At 49.1% G+C, this 15,393-nt stretch overlaps 1 protein-coding gene across 4 annotated transcripts in view; it reads left to right on the top strand.

Annotated features, from left to right (window-relative positions):
* Positions 1-15,393, top strand: part of Mtcl1 (microtubule crosslinking factor 1) — a 124,509-nt gene that overhangs the window by 88,863 nt on the left and 20,253 nt on the right. For all 4 annotated transcript variants that reach the window (XM_026789483.1, XM_005367576.2, XM_013353952.2 and 1 more), the window contains 3 exons: positions 242-439; positions 7,525-7,692; positions 11,606-11,860. In XM_026789483.1, coding sequence (XP_026645284.1) covers positions 242-439; positions 7,525-7,692; positions 11,606-11,860 — 621 coding nt within the window. The remainder of the gene's footprint in view (positions 1-241; positions 440-7,524; positions 7,693-11,605; positions 11,861-15,393) is intronic.

Raw genomic sequence — 15,393 nt, 5'->3', positions numbered from 1 at the left:
AAGTCTGGGGACCAGATCACCTGCAGGTGAGGGCTCACCCAAGGAAAAGTCTGGGGACCAGATCACCTGCAGGCCACACAGAGTTGCAGTGTGAGGGGGAGGCTCATGTGAGACCAGGAGTTTGGTCTCACACAGAGGTTGGTCATGCCTACTCCCACAATGAGACTCTGTCTCAGGGGAAAAGTCACTCTGTAGAACAAAAGGTTGTAAGCCAAGTTATGATCTTGTGTGCTTCTTTCAGAGCGAACATCCAGAGAACGTGCCTGGGTTTGCTGAGCTCGGTGTCCAGGGCGGTCACCAGACAGATGGAGCAGACCAAGACGATGCTGAGCGAGGCTGCGGCCTTCCCGTGGGAGAGCATGCCCCACGCTCTCCAGTACAGATCAGTGAACACGGATCACGGCTGCAGACTGCAGATGGGGGACCATTCAACAGGCAGGTGGGTGCCTAGCTCTAAGCCTAGCCTTCTGTACACAGAAGGAAACTAGTTGGCCAGGTTTCTGTCATCTTATTCCAAATGTTGAAGTTCCTGGGTACAGAAAAGACCTCCACTGTCTTAACCGCCTGTCTGTGTCGGGGATAAGGTTGGGCTGTTCATCCTTGCTCATCTATTCATTTAATTAACCCCTAACTCAGGACCAGTGTAAGGTCAAACCCATTGAGTATGTGCCCCCTTGGCTCCAGAAAATTGATCTCAGAAGGAATATACTCATTAGACAGACTTCTAAGAAGAGAGAATACTCTTTTTATCATAGCCATGGAACCCTTACAGGACTTGTTGGTTGGTGTTTAACCAGGTTGTCATTGCCAACAGGACTGTGTTGGCAACATAGTTTATAAGGAAAAATAAAGAAGTATTTGTTCAAATTCCCATCGTGTACAAAGTATTTCACATTTCTCTTTGACCACTTAAAACACACATCCAAATGAAAATACATGGTAATACTTTGGGAAAATAGCATTTGTGGAAAGAGGAGAGGGGGGTTTAAACATCACTAAATGTTTGGTGTCAGTGATACTACAGACAAACCCTGAAAACCAGTCCCCCCCCCAAACCCACTATTGGTGACATAAATCTTATTATTTTTATTTATTTATTTACTTTGCATTCCTATAACAAAGTGCAGCTGTATTTGATTTGGAGACTTAAGATCCTGAGGTAGCTCTCCAAGTACTTTCTGCGCCTACAGAAAGCCCGGGGTCCCCAGGCTGGCTGCCTGCTTGCTGGTGTAAGGGTACAGGTTTGGCACTGGGCACGGCCCAGCCTTTCAGCCACAGCCATTCCGGATTCCTCGTGCAGTGTGTCCAGCAGCTGCTGCTTCTCGACTGTCCCCTCTGCCCAAAGTGGTGCGGGTCAAGTGGGAGATGGCTGTCACCAGGCCTTAGTGCGGATTCCAGCGAGAAAGCGATGCCTTTGTTGAGCGGCTAAGGGGAGGCGACTTTCTCTTCACACACAAATCCCAACAGTTGTCTGTACCCCACCCACCTTCGTTTTCCCTGAACAATGTGACTCAGGCTGGAGATAATAACTTTCAAAGGAGCCTCTCCTCCGAGTCATCAGGAAGTGCGTCAGCGTGCCAGAATCCCTGGGGAGAGTTGAGGTCATGGAATAAGTTTTCCAGCAGTGATCTAGTTAGAAACTAGAATGTTACAGATTGTGAACAAAGCTTTAAAATGTAGGCATTTTATTGTGTTGAAGCGAGGCGTCGCCGGTTAGACCTCTGCAGTGTCTGTGATTGGCCCCCATCAGTAGACAGACCTGCCACAACTGAGATCCCGTGATGGGCATTTCCCGGGTGTGCATCCCAACACTTTGGGAGAAAAGATGCAACACGGCTGGTTTTCTAAACAGTGGTGGAAAATGTTACCCCGGGGTGAGAAATACTGAAAAGGCCCTCAGCCGGAGCCACCCACCAGTGCTTGAATGTTCGTCTCCCCTTGCCTTCTGTGGTTACTCTTAAAAGTGGGACAGACAGACATGGGAGATTCCACTGCGAACGGCGTGCTGGAGGATGGGCTGATGGGGGAGTGCGCATGGCAGAACCAGGTCTGCAGCTCACTGAATCTGCCAGCCCGCCGCAGTCATGAAAGCAAATGTGTGCACAGTGGCATTCGGAAGAGGACAGGAGATTAAAGAGCCCTACTGTAAGCGACAGCTGGCTCACTGAGGGCGAACATTCCCCGCTAGAAAGATTCGCCTCTCTGGGAGTGGTGCGGTTATTGGCTGGGCAGCCTGGATGCAGGAGCCCTTCCACGTGTCTTAAAGTGCTTCTGAGCAGAACCGTGGCCCCCCACAAAGCCCTGAGAACCTCAGGGAGTGATAAGTCGCATGGGAAACAAGGCCAATCGGCTTTCCCAAGGATGAAGGAGCAAGTGATAAAATGTAACAAAACTTCTCGGGCCCAGTCATGCATTTGTATCTTACGGAGCATTCTCACAGTGCGGTGCTGTAGATAGCTACATTTATCATAGCCAGAGAAGTTAAAAAATGTCAACTGTACCGACCCACATTGAGTCAGATCAGAAGCAAAATTCATCAGGTTGGCAAACTTCGGTAGTGGCCACGTTCCGGCCTCCTGTCTTTAGTTACACAGTCCCATGGCACTGACCTTAAACACAGTCTGCCGTTTCATTCTCTCCTTGCTGCTGGGTCAAGCCGAGGCTGAGCAGGGAAGAACTGGCTGTATGGTTCACATCGGCTGCGTATGCATTTCCTACGCTCCTTAGTCATCCCTGAGACCAAGGCCTGAAACAGAGGTGATTCACGTTGCCAGTGCTGGGACCCTGTGGCTAGAGAGAAAACGGCTTGCTTTACTGGCATGAGAGTAGTTATTTAAATAGAGTTACTCTGACATTCAGAGGTATGACAGTTTATACTGTGGATGTGGAGCTCCCAACATAAGATTCACAGCAATAGCTTAAGAAGTGTGGTTTAGCATTAATCTCTAAGGCCTCATTCATCCGGCTCCCAGAGTCCTTGGTGGGGCCCCAGTCCAGCCACAGTGTTAGAACCTTCAGGGCCTTCTTCCCTCCACTGACAGGCTTTAACTAATCCTAGCCCTCGAAGCCTTGTGTTCTAGCTGTCCATGCTGCCTCTCTATTTTTCCTCCAAGATAAAGAAACGTCTAGAAAGAGCACTTCTCATGGATGAGATTAGCGTGTCTAGACTGCCACCATGGACCACCACTCTGTTTAGGCGGCGTCCCTTCCACAAGGGAGGTGCGGGGTTCCTGGTGCTCTTCAACAGTGCTTCAGTGGTCCCCTGTGTTTGAGCGCCCGCCCTGGTTTCTCAGCTTGTGAGCTGGTAATTCTCCGTCTAATCTGCTTAACAGGGGCCTCTTGAAGAGGCCCCTCACCCACCTGATTGCCTTCTTGGGGGACTCGTGGGTAGACACAGAACCCTCCTGGCCATGAGCCCCTGGGACATTCCCTGCTGGAAGGTAAATAAATGATTTCTGCCCGACGTGAGCGTCATTCCTGAGAACTCCCGCCCTAGAATACACCTCCAAGGCCCGTCTTCGGGGGCCCATTCTTTCATCTGCAGAAAGATAATGGGTTCAGAAAAGCATGTTGAATTTCTTCTCAGCATGACAATGAAGGCCGGAGTGACAAATGGTTTCATTAGGAGAATGTGGCTGATTCGCAGATCTGTCATTTGAAGGTCTTGTTTGTGTTCCCTACCAATGGGGGGAGGTACGGGGCGGGGGAAGGCAGGACTGCCTGGAATTGATCTGTTTGCTTTTTTGAACACCACAAAAGCTCCCCTATTCGTCTTTGTGGAATGGAAACTGGCATGCATGGGTCAGGTAATCAGGGCAGCTCCCTCAGCATTGCAGAACCCCCCCTGTGTTGTGAATAGCTGAAATAAATAGGAATAGCTGAAACAATAAAAGGCCATCCCCTCTGTTTTGTGACTGGCCTTTTGTGTTTCGCCCCACAGTGACAGGTCAGTATTTTCCATTCACCTTTAGATTAAGCCCATTTCCAGAGGTAATGGAGGACTCAGAGGTGAGCCAGGCTAAGTTCACGGTGGCTTCCTGTTCCCATACGTACAATTTCATGTGATTTGTACATCTCTGAAATCTCAGAGCCTGGAAAAGTGGCTGGCATTGCATCCCACATATCTTGGTCTGTGACCTTAGCCATACCCCTGCTTCACTTGCTCTGAATATACCACAGGCTCACTTGTCAATCTGGGGGTCCGAAGGGCAGCCTTGAACCTGTTGTAAAGTGTGACCTGTGAGCACAGACCTTCATTTTGCATTTTTGAAGTGTCCCACCCAAGAGAGGTGAGCTGTGAAGGACTGGAATGCCATCAATGAAAGGAACAGGAAATAGTAGAGCCATTGGTATCAACCATGCAGTTTGAGGAGATTTGGGAAATCATGTGTTTTTGTTTTGTTTTATTTAACTTAACCTGTGCTGAAATTTATAAACCAAAAAGCTACATAGCTAGGCTGTGTCATGAAAGGGTTTAAAAAAAAAAAAACTCTTGTGTCCAAATGACTTTTCAGATCAAGAAATCTTTATGCCTCCAAGTCATGCCTATATAGCCCTGAGTGGCTTTGAACTCACAGAGACCCTCCTAGGATTGATCCATTGTCCTTTTACCTTTTGCTTTGGGTCACCTTTTCACTCTGGAATCTATCCCAGCAAAAGGCATCAGAAAAGACATAAAATGGTGACCTTTTTTTGGTGGCTCCAATGTTATTATTTCCCTTAATGAAGGAGACAACAGTTTCTCAGAGGTGGGATGGTTCCCCCAACAAAATGAAAAGAAAATAACTGGGCACATTGTAATGAGACATTTTAAATGTTTCTGCCTTGGGTTGTCTGTCCATGGTGGAGACAAACCTAAGTTATAGTCTAGAGAGTGGGACCCTGGCATACCTGTTTGTCCTGAGCTTTTAGTTCTTCCTCTATAAAATGCATGAAGATTGATAGGATAGATTGATGATAGATTGATAGGATTCATCATATAGATGAATAAGTTAGCACACATCCTAGCCCATAAGAAATGGTAAGTAGGGACTAGAGAGATGGCTTAGCAGTTAAGAGCTACCCTGCTCCTCCAGAGAATTCAGGTCCAATTCCCAGTATTCACATGGTGGCTCACAACCATCTATGAACTATGCATGTGGTGCATCAACATATATGCAGGCTAAACACACATACACGTAAAATACATAAATAAAATGTCTAAAAAAAGAAATGATAAGTAGCGGTGACTTATCATTACTGGATTTATGTGCCTGCATAAAAGATGTTTAGAAGACCCATGCCCACCTGTGGCATAAGTGTTGTGTGTTCATGGCAGAAGCTGTCCTGGCTTCCTGCCACCCACACAGGGCTCTTGGGTGATAATGATAGCAAGGTTTGCTTGCTCTCATGGCCACCTTCCCCCTGGAGTCATTTGGAGCTCATTCTCTGGTAATAAATACTGTCCTGGGATCATAGGGTATGATGTTGGTGACTTGAACCCAAATGCGCATAGAAATATTTAGGCTTAATTTTTATCCGATCCAATATCTGCTCATGCCAAAAAGTGCCCACTTTGCTTCCAGAGGAAGCAAATTTTCAATCTGCAAAGAGGCTGCAAAACCTTGATTTTTAAGGTCCTTAGTGGTCACGTGACACAGGGGCTGAACCATCACATGATTCTAATGTCATTAGTAGGCATGTGGTACAGGGCTGAGCCATCACAGACCAAGCTGTTATATGATGTGGGGTTCACGGAGAAGTGTTAACTCCGTGTATTACATACTTCACTGCAATTTCTTCCATGTGAATGGAATGACCGCCCCAAAGACTAGATCAAAATTATTATGGTTATTTTTCACTTATATTTCATTTGATTCAAAAGGTAGTGATTTTTTTTTAAAAAAAATTATTTACCTTTATGTGCATTTTGTATGAAGGTGTCTGATTCCCCAGAGCTGGAATTATAGACAGTTGTGAGCTGCCATGGGGGTGCTGGGAATTGAACCCTGCCCTCTGGAAATGCTCTTAACCTCTGAGCCATCTTTCCAACCCAAAGGTAGTGATTTTTATTTAAGGATTTAAAGGAAAAATAATCTCCCAGGAAACATAGTCTTTAGAAAATCCTTTGTAAAAATGAGGGTTTTTTTTTTATGCTGATGAGTAATTTGCCTGCAAATATGTGTAATTTGCCTACACCGTGTGCGTGTTCTGCTCAGGCACACCAGAAGAGGGTGCTGGATCCCTAGAACTGAAGTTACAGGTGGTTGTGAGCCACCCTGTGGTTGCTAGGGATCAAACCCTGGACCACTGGAAGAGCAAACAGTGCTCTTTACCCTTGAGCCGTCCCCACATCCTTCTGAAGATGCGCATCTCTGAAAGGACCATTGCAGCGGCTCTTCTTACCCAGATGCCCTCATGTTTACACTTAGGTCTTCTGTGGGTACCTCTGATGTGGAGTTTTTCCTGTTCATGAGTCTCCATCTCCGTGAGGACTGGGGAAGCATAGTCACATAGGTGGAGTCACTGTAGAACTTAAAGTTTCCTATCTGCCAAAGTTTTCAAACACACTCTTAAGCCTTTTGTCACCAGTAAATACTAGTGTAGAGTATTGAATTCAGACAAACTTTTTCCTTTCCACCCCCCTCCTCTTCAGTTCCTAGAGACAGAATCTTACTGCATAGCCCAGGCTGGCCTGGAACTTGCAATCCTTTGGTCTTACTCTCCCCATGCTGGGGTTACAGGTGCTGCGTGTGAGCCTTTGTGATACAATGCCCATGCCAGCACTCGCTAGAACATAAATCAGAGTTTTGAAGTGTGCCTTCAAAGACTGGGCAGGGTCTGGAGTCTGATTGCTTTTATGTGAAGCACCAACAGTAATAAGGGCAGAGTTGCGTCTTGGAATCCGCAACACGCCTGTGAGTAAGGTGAGTGTTATTTCCCCCTCAGGCTTTAATTAGGGGCTCTCAGAAGCTCCCTCCCTCTCTGCCTTGCTTGTCTTTGTCCTAGTCTCTGAGTTACCAGAAGTCAAAGACTGACCGCCCAGAGTCTCCCAGAGTGCGTAGGCCCGCAGCGACTACTTCTAGTTCAGTAGCTTGCACTGGAGCGATGGGTACCACAGCAGCCAGCCCAACTCAGAGCACAGGGTGTCTGAAGTCCTGCAGCGTCGCCCGACAGACTGGCTTCAAGGGCTCCCAGTGGCCTTTGGCAACTTCTTGATTCTAAACTAACCCTCAGGCTTGAGAGCACACCCATGCCTTAGGTGCCCACAGCCCCAGTCCATGGTTCAGCCTCTGAACACACCTGCTCAGGGGCCTTGGCCTCAGGAGGCCTCTGGCCAGAGAGGGGACCATCTTGGCCATTGTTCAGTGATTGTAGACCCCACCCATAGGTGCCTTCTCTGGCCAGAGAGGGGACCATCTTGGCCATTGTTCGGTGATTGTAGACCCCACCCATAGGTGCCTTCTGCAGGGAACCTGGAAGGCGCTGCAGCCCCGACTGACTGAGACACTCCTAAGTGAGGTTCCATTGGCTCTGTTCCCACAGGTGGCGGAAAATCAGCAGCTGTTCAGGGCCCTTAAGGCCCTGCTGGAGGACTTCCGCTCGGAGCTGCGGGAAGATGAGCATGCGCGGCTCCGGCTGCAGCAGCAGTACGCCAGCGACAAGGCTGCCTGGGATGTGGAGTGGGCTGTACTTAAGTGCCGCCTGGAGCAGGTACTTGAGCCGCCTCCCTCCTGAACACTGTCCCCCTCTTCCCTATCCAGCAACCCTTGTGGACCAGGTTGGGGCAGGGAGAGGAGCCGGTCTTGAGGCTGTCCTTGAAGGGTCTCACCTCCTAAGTTCCATTGTTCACGGTAGTCTCCCTCCCGAGGGTGAATACATCTTCACCAGTGGTATTTCCTTGTGCTGTCTGCTCCCTCGGTGCTAAACAAGAATATCGATGAAGGACTGGCAGCATGAAGCTGTTGCCATGTGAAGCTGTCTATTTTGAACCACAAGAGACCAGAGTAGAGGTGTTTGTTTTTGTTTTTGTTTTTTCTTTTTGAGACAAGGTCTCACTGTGTAGCCCTGGCTGGACAGGAACTTGCTGTGTAGACCAGGCTGGACTGGAACTTGCTATGTAGACCAGGCTAGCCTCACCTGCTTCTCTGCTTCCCAAACGCTGAGATAAAAGGTGAGATAAAAGGTGTGCGCCTTCGCACTGACTCCAGACCGGTTCTGTCCCCTCTGAGAAAAGACAACAGGTGGCTGCCCTTTAGAATTTTGGAAATAATTGAAAAAGAGTTTCCTCTCATGGCTTGGAAACCTTGTCAAGTCAAATGTTCCTTTTATATCAAAGAAACCGAGGCCCAGAAGGGGCAGCATGGGGAGAGCCCAGGTGACCCACCTCTAGTGAGGATTTACATTCAGCCTGGGGAGTGTGGCTCCGCCCATAGGGAGCAGCAGCCTTTGCTGAGCTGTTTCTCTGGGTGTCCCCCACCCAGTGTCTGCTGCTCCAGGGTGCGGTCAGGTCAGAAGGCAGGAACAAGGCCTGTGTGTGGCATGTATCTTCTAGCCTTTGTTGTGAGGCAAACTATAAAGTAATTAAAACTTTATACGGATTGGCTCAGTCATGAAAGGAGAAAGTCCACTAAGAGGGAGATACCTTGTAAACAGGCTCAGTTGTGATAAAAGATGAAAAGAGCCTGTCACCCTGAAGAAAATAGCTCTCCTAGGACCCCCCATGTTCACTGTTCTGCCACATGACCTCCAGGTACCCCTCAAGATCACTTGCACTACCACCTGACCCAGGATACCTCCCTAGTTTACCTGCATTACCACTGACCCCTGACACCCCTCAGGTTCACCTGTTCTGTGGCATGAACTTAGGGACCTCCAAGTTCACCGACCCTGGGCACCCTGCTGCCATCTGCCACCAGATTCCACAAGCTCACCTGCTCTGTCTTCTGAGGTTTAAGGCTCATATCCTTGAAGAGGCAGGAACAGAGTCAGGCCCAACCTAGGAAATGATAGAACTGTGGCCCTGTTTTGGTTCCTGGCTGCTCAGGAGAGGGCTTCTTACCAGATGCTCTGTTCATCCTGGTGTCCTGTCTGCCAGGAGCCACAGGGGAGAAGTGTGCAAGGATGCTCTTCCAGGAGGAGCCATTAAGTCCCTTCAGAAGTATGCAGGGGATCGTGTGGGTAAGAAGGAAGACATACGTGTCGATGCGAGCCACTTTCAAACATTGTATGTTTGTCTCAGAGGAGCCTGAAATCCACCAGTGTGTTGGCTGCAATTAAAGCCTCAGGGGAGAACAGAGCCTTCCTTGCCAGGAAACAAGCTAGGACCTCAAGTTCAGAAGCCAGGTAGTACCACAGCGGGTTCATCCTCTGCCCCGCCTGCTCAGGACATTTCTTCAACATACACATCCCAGGGTCAGCTTGGCCTTCTGCTTAAATACAAATCAAAAACCCAGATATTTTCAGTGGAGCCCAAATCTCTATTTTTTTTTCTATCCCAAACTAAGACCTTGCTCTAAATACTGAGGATCCAGCAACGCATGGGACAGACAGCCTTTGCTTAGCTGGGCTTGGTGGCACATACCTGTAGAAAAACTGAGGCAGGGGGAATCCCAAGTCTGAGGTCATGCTTGGTAACAAACGGGAACCAATTTCAAAATAAAATCACTTGCCTTGCATGTGTGAGGCCCATGGTAGCATTTCTGTATAGCGGAAACCAAAGCAAGGCACAGCCTTTCTAGTCTGCCGAGTCAATCCTTAAGACCTAGCACAGGCTGCTAGGCTCTCGGAAGAAAAAACTCCCCTGCAGACAGGCCAGCCTGATGGAGGTAGTTCCTCAGTTGGGGGGGGGGGGGTCTCTCTTCCCTGCTGATTATAAAAACTAACCAGCAGGCCTTGGAGTTGTTACCTCCACACCTTTTGTAGTGAGGAGGTGCGGGCTATGTTCCTGCTGCCCGGCTCCCGGCCGCCTGGCTAGCTTAGCCCCAGAAATAACAACACACAAATTGTATTCATTTAAACACTGCCTGGCCCATTAGCTCTAGCCTCTTCTTGGCTAACTCTCACATCTTGCTTAACCCATTTCTAATAATCTGTGTAGCACCACGAAGTGGTGGCTTACCGGGGAAGATTCAGCAAGTCTGACCTGGCAACTGGCTCCATTGCCTCTGTCTCAGAGAGGAGAGGCATGGTGACTGCCTAACAACTTCCCTTCTTCCCAGCATTCTGTTCTGTTTACTCCACCCACCTATGTTCTGACCTATGAGGACAAGCAGTTTCTTTATTAATTAACTAATGAAAGCAACACCCACATCAACCTAGGACCCTTAGGAACCTCATCCCCATCCCCTCCCATCAATTTACATGGAAGAAAGGAGTTTTATAGTGATATCTGCTGTGTTCATAGTACGTTTTCTGGACAGATCAAGTGTTGGTCCCATGTTCCTTCTGTTTAAAGAGCCTCCCCTGTCGGTCTGAAGGACAGGTCTCCTGGCAAGGGTTGGGTTTTGTTGTTATTGTGTGTTTTCATTTCTGTGTGTTAGGATGCCTTCAGTTTTGAAATTTAGAATTTTTTTATCTTAGGCAGGTCTCTCTTCTGGTAAAACAGCACGACCTAAAGCAACTTGGGGAGGAAAGAATTAATTTCGGCCCACACTTCTCTATCACTGTCTGTCATTGAAAAGAAGGCAGGGCAGAAAGTCGGCAGGAACCCGGAGAGTGGAGCTGATACAGAAGCCATGGGGGAGAGCTGCTTCCTGGGCTGCTCCTCATGGCTTGCTCAGCCTGCTTTCCTGTGGAACCCAGGACAACCAGCCTAGCCATGGCGCTACCCACTATGGGCTGTGCCCTCTCCTCCCCCATCAATTAGCAACCATAACAATACCATGCATACTTGCTTGCAGGCCAGTCTAAAAGAGGCATCTTCTTAATTAAGATTTCCTCTTCCAAGATCTGTTTCAGTTTCTGCCAGGTTGACAAGAGCCGACCAACCAGCACATTTATCCCGTCTGCATTTCTGCCTCAGCTGCTTAGAGGTGCCCATCGTTACCTGCCTCGCATAGTTTCCGAGGAGAATCACGTGCAGTGATTGATGGTTCTAGGAACCAAAAGCACTTAGGATGCTTCGTGGGCGCCCAGAGGAAGGAAGCCCTACGTGCACACCCTCGTGCCCCTGCCTTTGCATAATACTGTTTCTCTCTGCTTTCTACCGGTTTCCTCTTTGGTAGTTCTCTGGTTTCTACATTTCACCCCCGGGTCTTTGAGAAATGTTTATTAAAGAATACTGGGTTCCTCTGTTGTCCCACACCGGGGCCAAAGATACTGGACCACGTGAGCATGGTAGCACCTACAAAGAGCTGTAGAGGCGGAAGACAGAGTGGCTGAGCCTGGGAGGGAGATAGACCCAAGGAGTCTGTTAGAGCGGTGCTCAACAATCTAGGAGATTTTATATCCGACATTCTAAATTCTGGCCTTAAAAATGAAGTTTGGTTTGTTTTCCCATGGAATCAGACCGGCTTGGCTTAGGTCGTATGCATCCCGGGATCCTGTGCAGGTATTCTGAGCTTGCTTTCTGCCTCCAAAGCTGGATTTCAGAGAGGGTGGCCCTGAGTCTTGTCTTCTTTGGCAGCTGGAAGAGAAGGCAGAGAAAAGCTTGGGAGAGCTCGACTCCTCGGCGGAGGGCAAAGGGGCCTTGAAGAAGGAGAGAGAGGTCCACCAGAAGCTGCTGGCCGACAGCCACGGCCTGGTCATGGATCTGCGTTGGCAGATCCATCACCGGGAGAAGAACTGGAACCGGGAGAAGGTGGAGCTGCTGGAGCGTCTGGACAGCGAGAGGCAGGAGTGGGGGCGTCAGAAGGAGGAACTCCTGTGGCGGGTGGAGCAGGTAGGTGTGCTGCAGCTCCAGAGTGGGTGGCAGCTGCACCGGAGCAAGCAGCATGCAGACAGCTCATGGCCCTGGGAGCCTGGGGACCTCAGAAAGAAGCTTGCTGCTGTCACCTGCCTTCTGTTGAGGGCATGCGGAGGAAGAGACAGGCTAGGTTTCCTGTGGCAGAGTTCTTCTCCCGTGTGCCACGTGTTAGTTACTTTGGTGCACCAGCATACCCGTGAGATCAACTTAAGTCAATGGTGCAGGGTGGCTGGAGCACATGGTAGAGGCGCTCCTTCATCTGTGCTGGATGGGCAGCACAGAGCAATACAGGAGGACTGGGCAAGCTGTAGCTCCAAGGGCACAGCCCCAGAGACCAACTTCTTCCAACTACACCCCCACCTCTTGTCTTCTACTATCTTCCCATAATGCCATCGTCTTTGAATTTGTCTAGGAATTCATTGATTGATTAGGCCAGAGCCCACAGGATGTAGTGGCCACTGCAAACATACCCTCGTCAACGTTACTAATCTAGACATTTCTCTACCCAGTGAAGTTGACAGTTCAAGGTGAATCATCATACTCTTACATCACACACACACACCTTTTCATTGCAGAGTTTGTAGGCAATCTACCTTTGTACGCGTGTACAGGGACTGGAAAGGATTTTTTTTTTTAAAGGGATTTGACTTGGAAGGGGAGGTTATTTCAGGTCATCCTCAGAAAGTTCTGCTCCTATGCAAGCTAACACTTAGGATGCCCCGGAAGAACCGGTCATGGCGCTGGCTGCAGCCTGAATGGACTCATCACCATTAGTGAAGTAATTACCAAATTGAGTTAGAAGTCATTGTTTGCTGGCTGGGGACTGCGCCTGCTGGGGGTTTTGCTAAGCTGTGATTAGATGAAAACAGAATCCAGGGAGGTGTCTGGTAGCTCATCACCTCCCGATAAACAAACTCTGATGGATGCGGGGAGAGCAGAGGAAGCTGATTTCCTGCTGCCTGGCTAATCCTTCTCTGCATTGCGTGCCCTCGGTGCGGTTTGTGTATCTGCAGCTGGCCCAGAGTGGTGTGGAAATTCAGAAAGCTTTTTACTTCACGCTGAGAAGCGGGTGTTGAATTTCTTCCTACCCCTACAGATACCTTGCCTCTTCCAACCTGTCACTCTTACAAATACCCAGAGCCTTAAGAACTGTCAGCTAGAAATGATAAAGAAAGTACAGCGTGGCTCTATTATTAATACTCGCCTGACCGGCGTTAGTATGAGAACCTGTTGAGAATGAGGCTCCTCCGGCCACGTGTATGGCACAGTTCTTGCGCTAAAGTTGAAGGGCCATGGTGAAGTCCAGTCCAGATTTGCAGGGACTCAGAAATGAACCACGTGATTTTAAAAGTGACCCAGAGCCTCTGACTAAGGAACTGAAGAGAGGAAGAAAGCACCCTAGGGACAGAAGGGGCAGAGGCTTTTCTGGGTTCAGTCACCTTGCTAATGTTTGATATGGCTCCATTTCAAAATTCTCCAAATACTTCCAAGAGGGAAGTCCTCACTTCCTGTGTGGTTTGGAAATCCAGCCCTGTGAAGAATCTGCCAGACTGTGCCTAGCATCTGTACTCTGTTGAGGGGCCTGCCGCGCGCGGCAGAACGTCAGAGCTAACGGCATGTGTTCCTATAAAATGATCGCCAATTTGTCGCACCCAACTTGACTTTTTCTGAGGAGATGTGAGCAGATGCCTCTGCCCCAGATGGAGTTCTGATTCAGACCAAAGAATGATTCCACCCAGATCTAGTTTAGTGACCCACCACGGAGGAAAGTTTTTTCCTGGAGCCTGGGTGGCTCCCAGGTGGAAACCGCCGAAGAGCCCACCGTAGCGGCAATGATTCACGCGAGCTGCATCACTGGTGCACAAACTGCAGGCGCCTCAGCCCACAGGCAGCTCCTTCCTCCACAGCTGTTCTGCTTATGTAACCTTGTGGAGGACTCTTGGTGAATCCACTTCTAATTTTCTGTGCTTCTTGGGCCCTGTAAATTGCATGAAGCTTTCTCCTCCCTCCAAGAGGCTGGGCTTTATCTCCTAGGAAGAATAAGAAGGCTGTGGTGATATGTTGTTTGTGTTTTAACCAATAAAGCTTGCCTGAAGAGCAGAGCTCGCCACTAGTTAACCATAGAGGTAGCACACACCTTTAATCCCAGCACTTCGAAGGCAGAGGCAGAGAGATCTCTCTGTTTTTTAAGGCTACCCTGAACCACACTAGATCAACCCAGCCTAAAAGAGAACCAGCCAGGCGGTGGAGGCTCACACCTTTGATCCCAGCCCTAGGGAGGTAGAGACAGGAGTGATGTGTCTGGGTGAAGAGAGAAATATAAGACAGGAAGTAACAGGGCCACAGAGCGTTCAGTCTGAGCATTCAGTTTGAGGACTTGCAGAGGCAGGATACCCCATTCGGTCTGAGAATTTCGCAGAGCTAAGAACCAGTGGTTGGCTGCTCTGCTTCTCTGGTCTTTCAGCTTTCACCCCTAATAACTGACTCTGGGTTTTTATTATTAAGACCAGGTAGAATTTGTACTACAGCAAGACGTTGCAGCCAGGCTCCAGGGAACCTTCACTCTTGGTCACTGCTTGTATTGCTTACCTCGAGTGTCCCTGCTACACCCTATGAGGCCCCTGTCATGGGCCTTTGGGTTCCCCTTTGCCTGGTCATTGCCGCTCATCCAGCCTGTCTCTGACATCTTCAGTTTTGAAAGTTGCACTTACTGTCAGTTAAACAGGTATCCGAGGTCTTTGTTTTTCTTTGGGGGAATGAAGAATTTCTAGCAAAGAAAAATTTGGTCAGACAGCATGTGATAACCCTCAGTTTCTGAGGCAACAGTGACCCAGGGCTGAGCTGCCACCTCACTTCGATGCCGTTTTTGGGCAATAAAAGCAAGGACCAGGAGCTGAACTCGATTGCTGTGTCTACCGCATGGCCGCAGCCTGGTGTTTCAGGCGTCCCCCTGGCCCTCACACCTGTGCTGTAGGTCTGCGTAGGCTTCCCTGCTTGTCAGACGGGTCCACTGTGAAAGGATGCTGAACACATGCAGACGTGGCTTTGAGGACTCGGTCTAGCCTTTCCCCTGGAGCAGTCGGCAATGGAAAGGGCTTCCGAACACCAGCATAGTAGCGGTCAGCATTCTGTGAAAGAGCAGGCTGGCGCAGACGCCCATGGAGAGGTCGGCACGAGGGGAAACGCACACAGCTTTCACCAGTTGTTTGCTGCTCTAATGTCTAGCTGCACATTCCGTAGATGAGTGTTCCTCGCAGTGTCCCCCTGATATCTGACCCCCAGAGAAGCCCGTATAGCATTGGCTGTGAGAACTTGATACAGACAGCGAAGGAAGCAACAGTAAATCCATTTTCCACTCCCGGAACATGTGCTTCATACTTGCCCAGTGACAATAAACTCACGCATAATTTCTACACACAAGAGGCAGTCTGTGTGGCGAAGGACTGTGGGAACGTGGCTAAGGTCACTCGATGTGTCTCATCTGTCATAGTAGAACTCTCATATCAACC

This window comes from Microtus ochrogaster, unplaced genomic scaffold (assembly GCF_000317375.1).
Source record: "Microtus ochrogaster isolate Prairie Vole_2 unplaced genomic scaffold, MicOch1.0 UNK20, whole genome shotgun sequence".
In the NCBI taxonomy this organism is placed as follows: domain Eukaryota; kingdom Metazoa; phylum Chordata; class Mammalia; order Rodentia; family Cricetidae; genus Microtus; species Microtus ochrogaster.
Note: the sequence above shows the minus strand (reverse complement) of the source record. Positions and strands in the feature narration are given on the sequence as shown.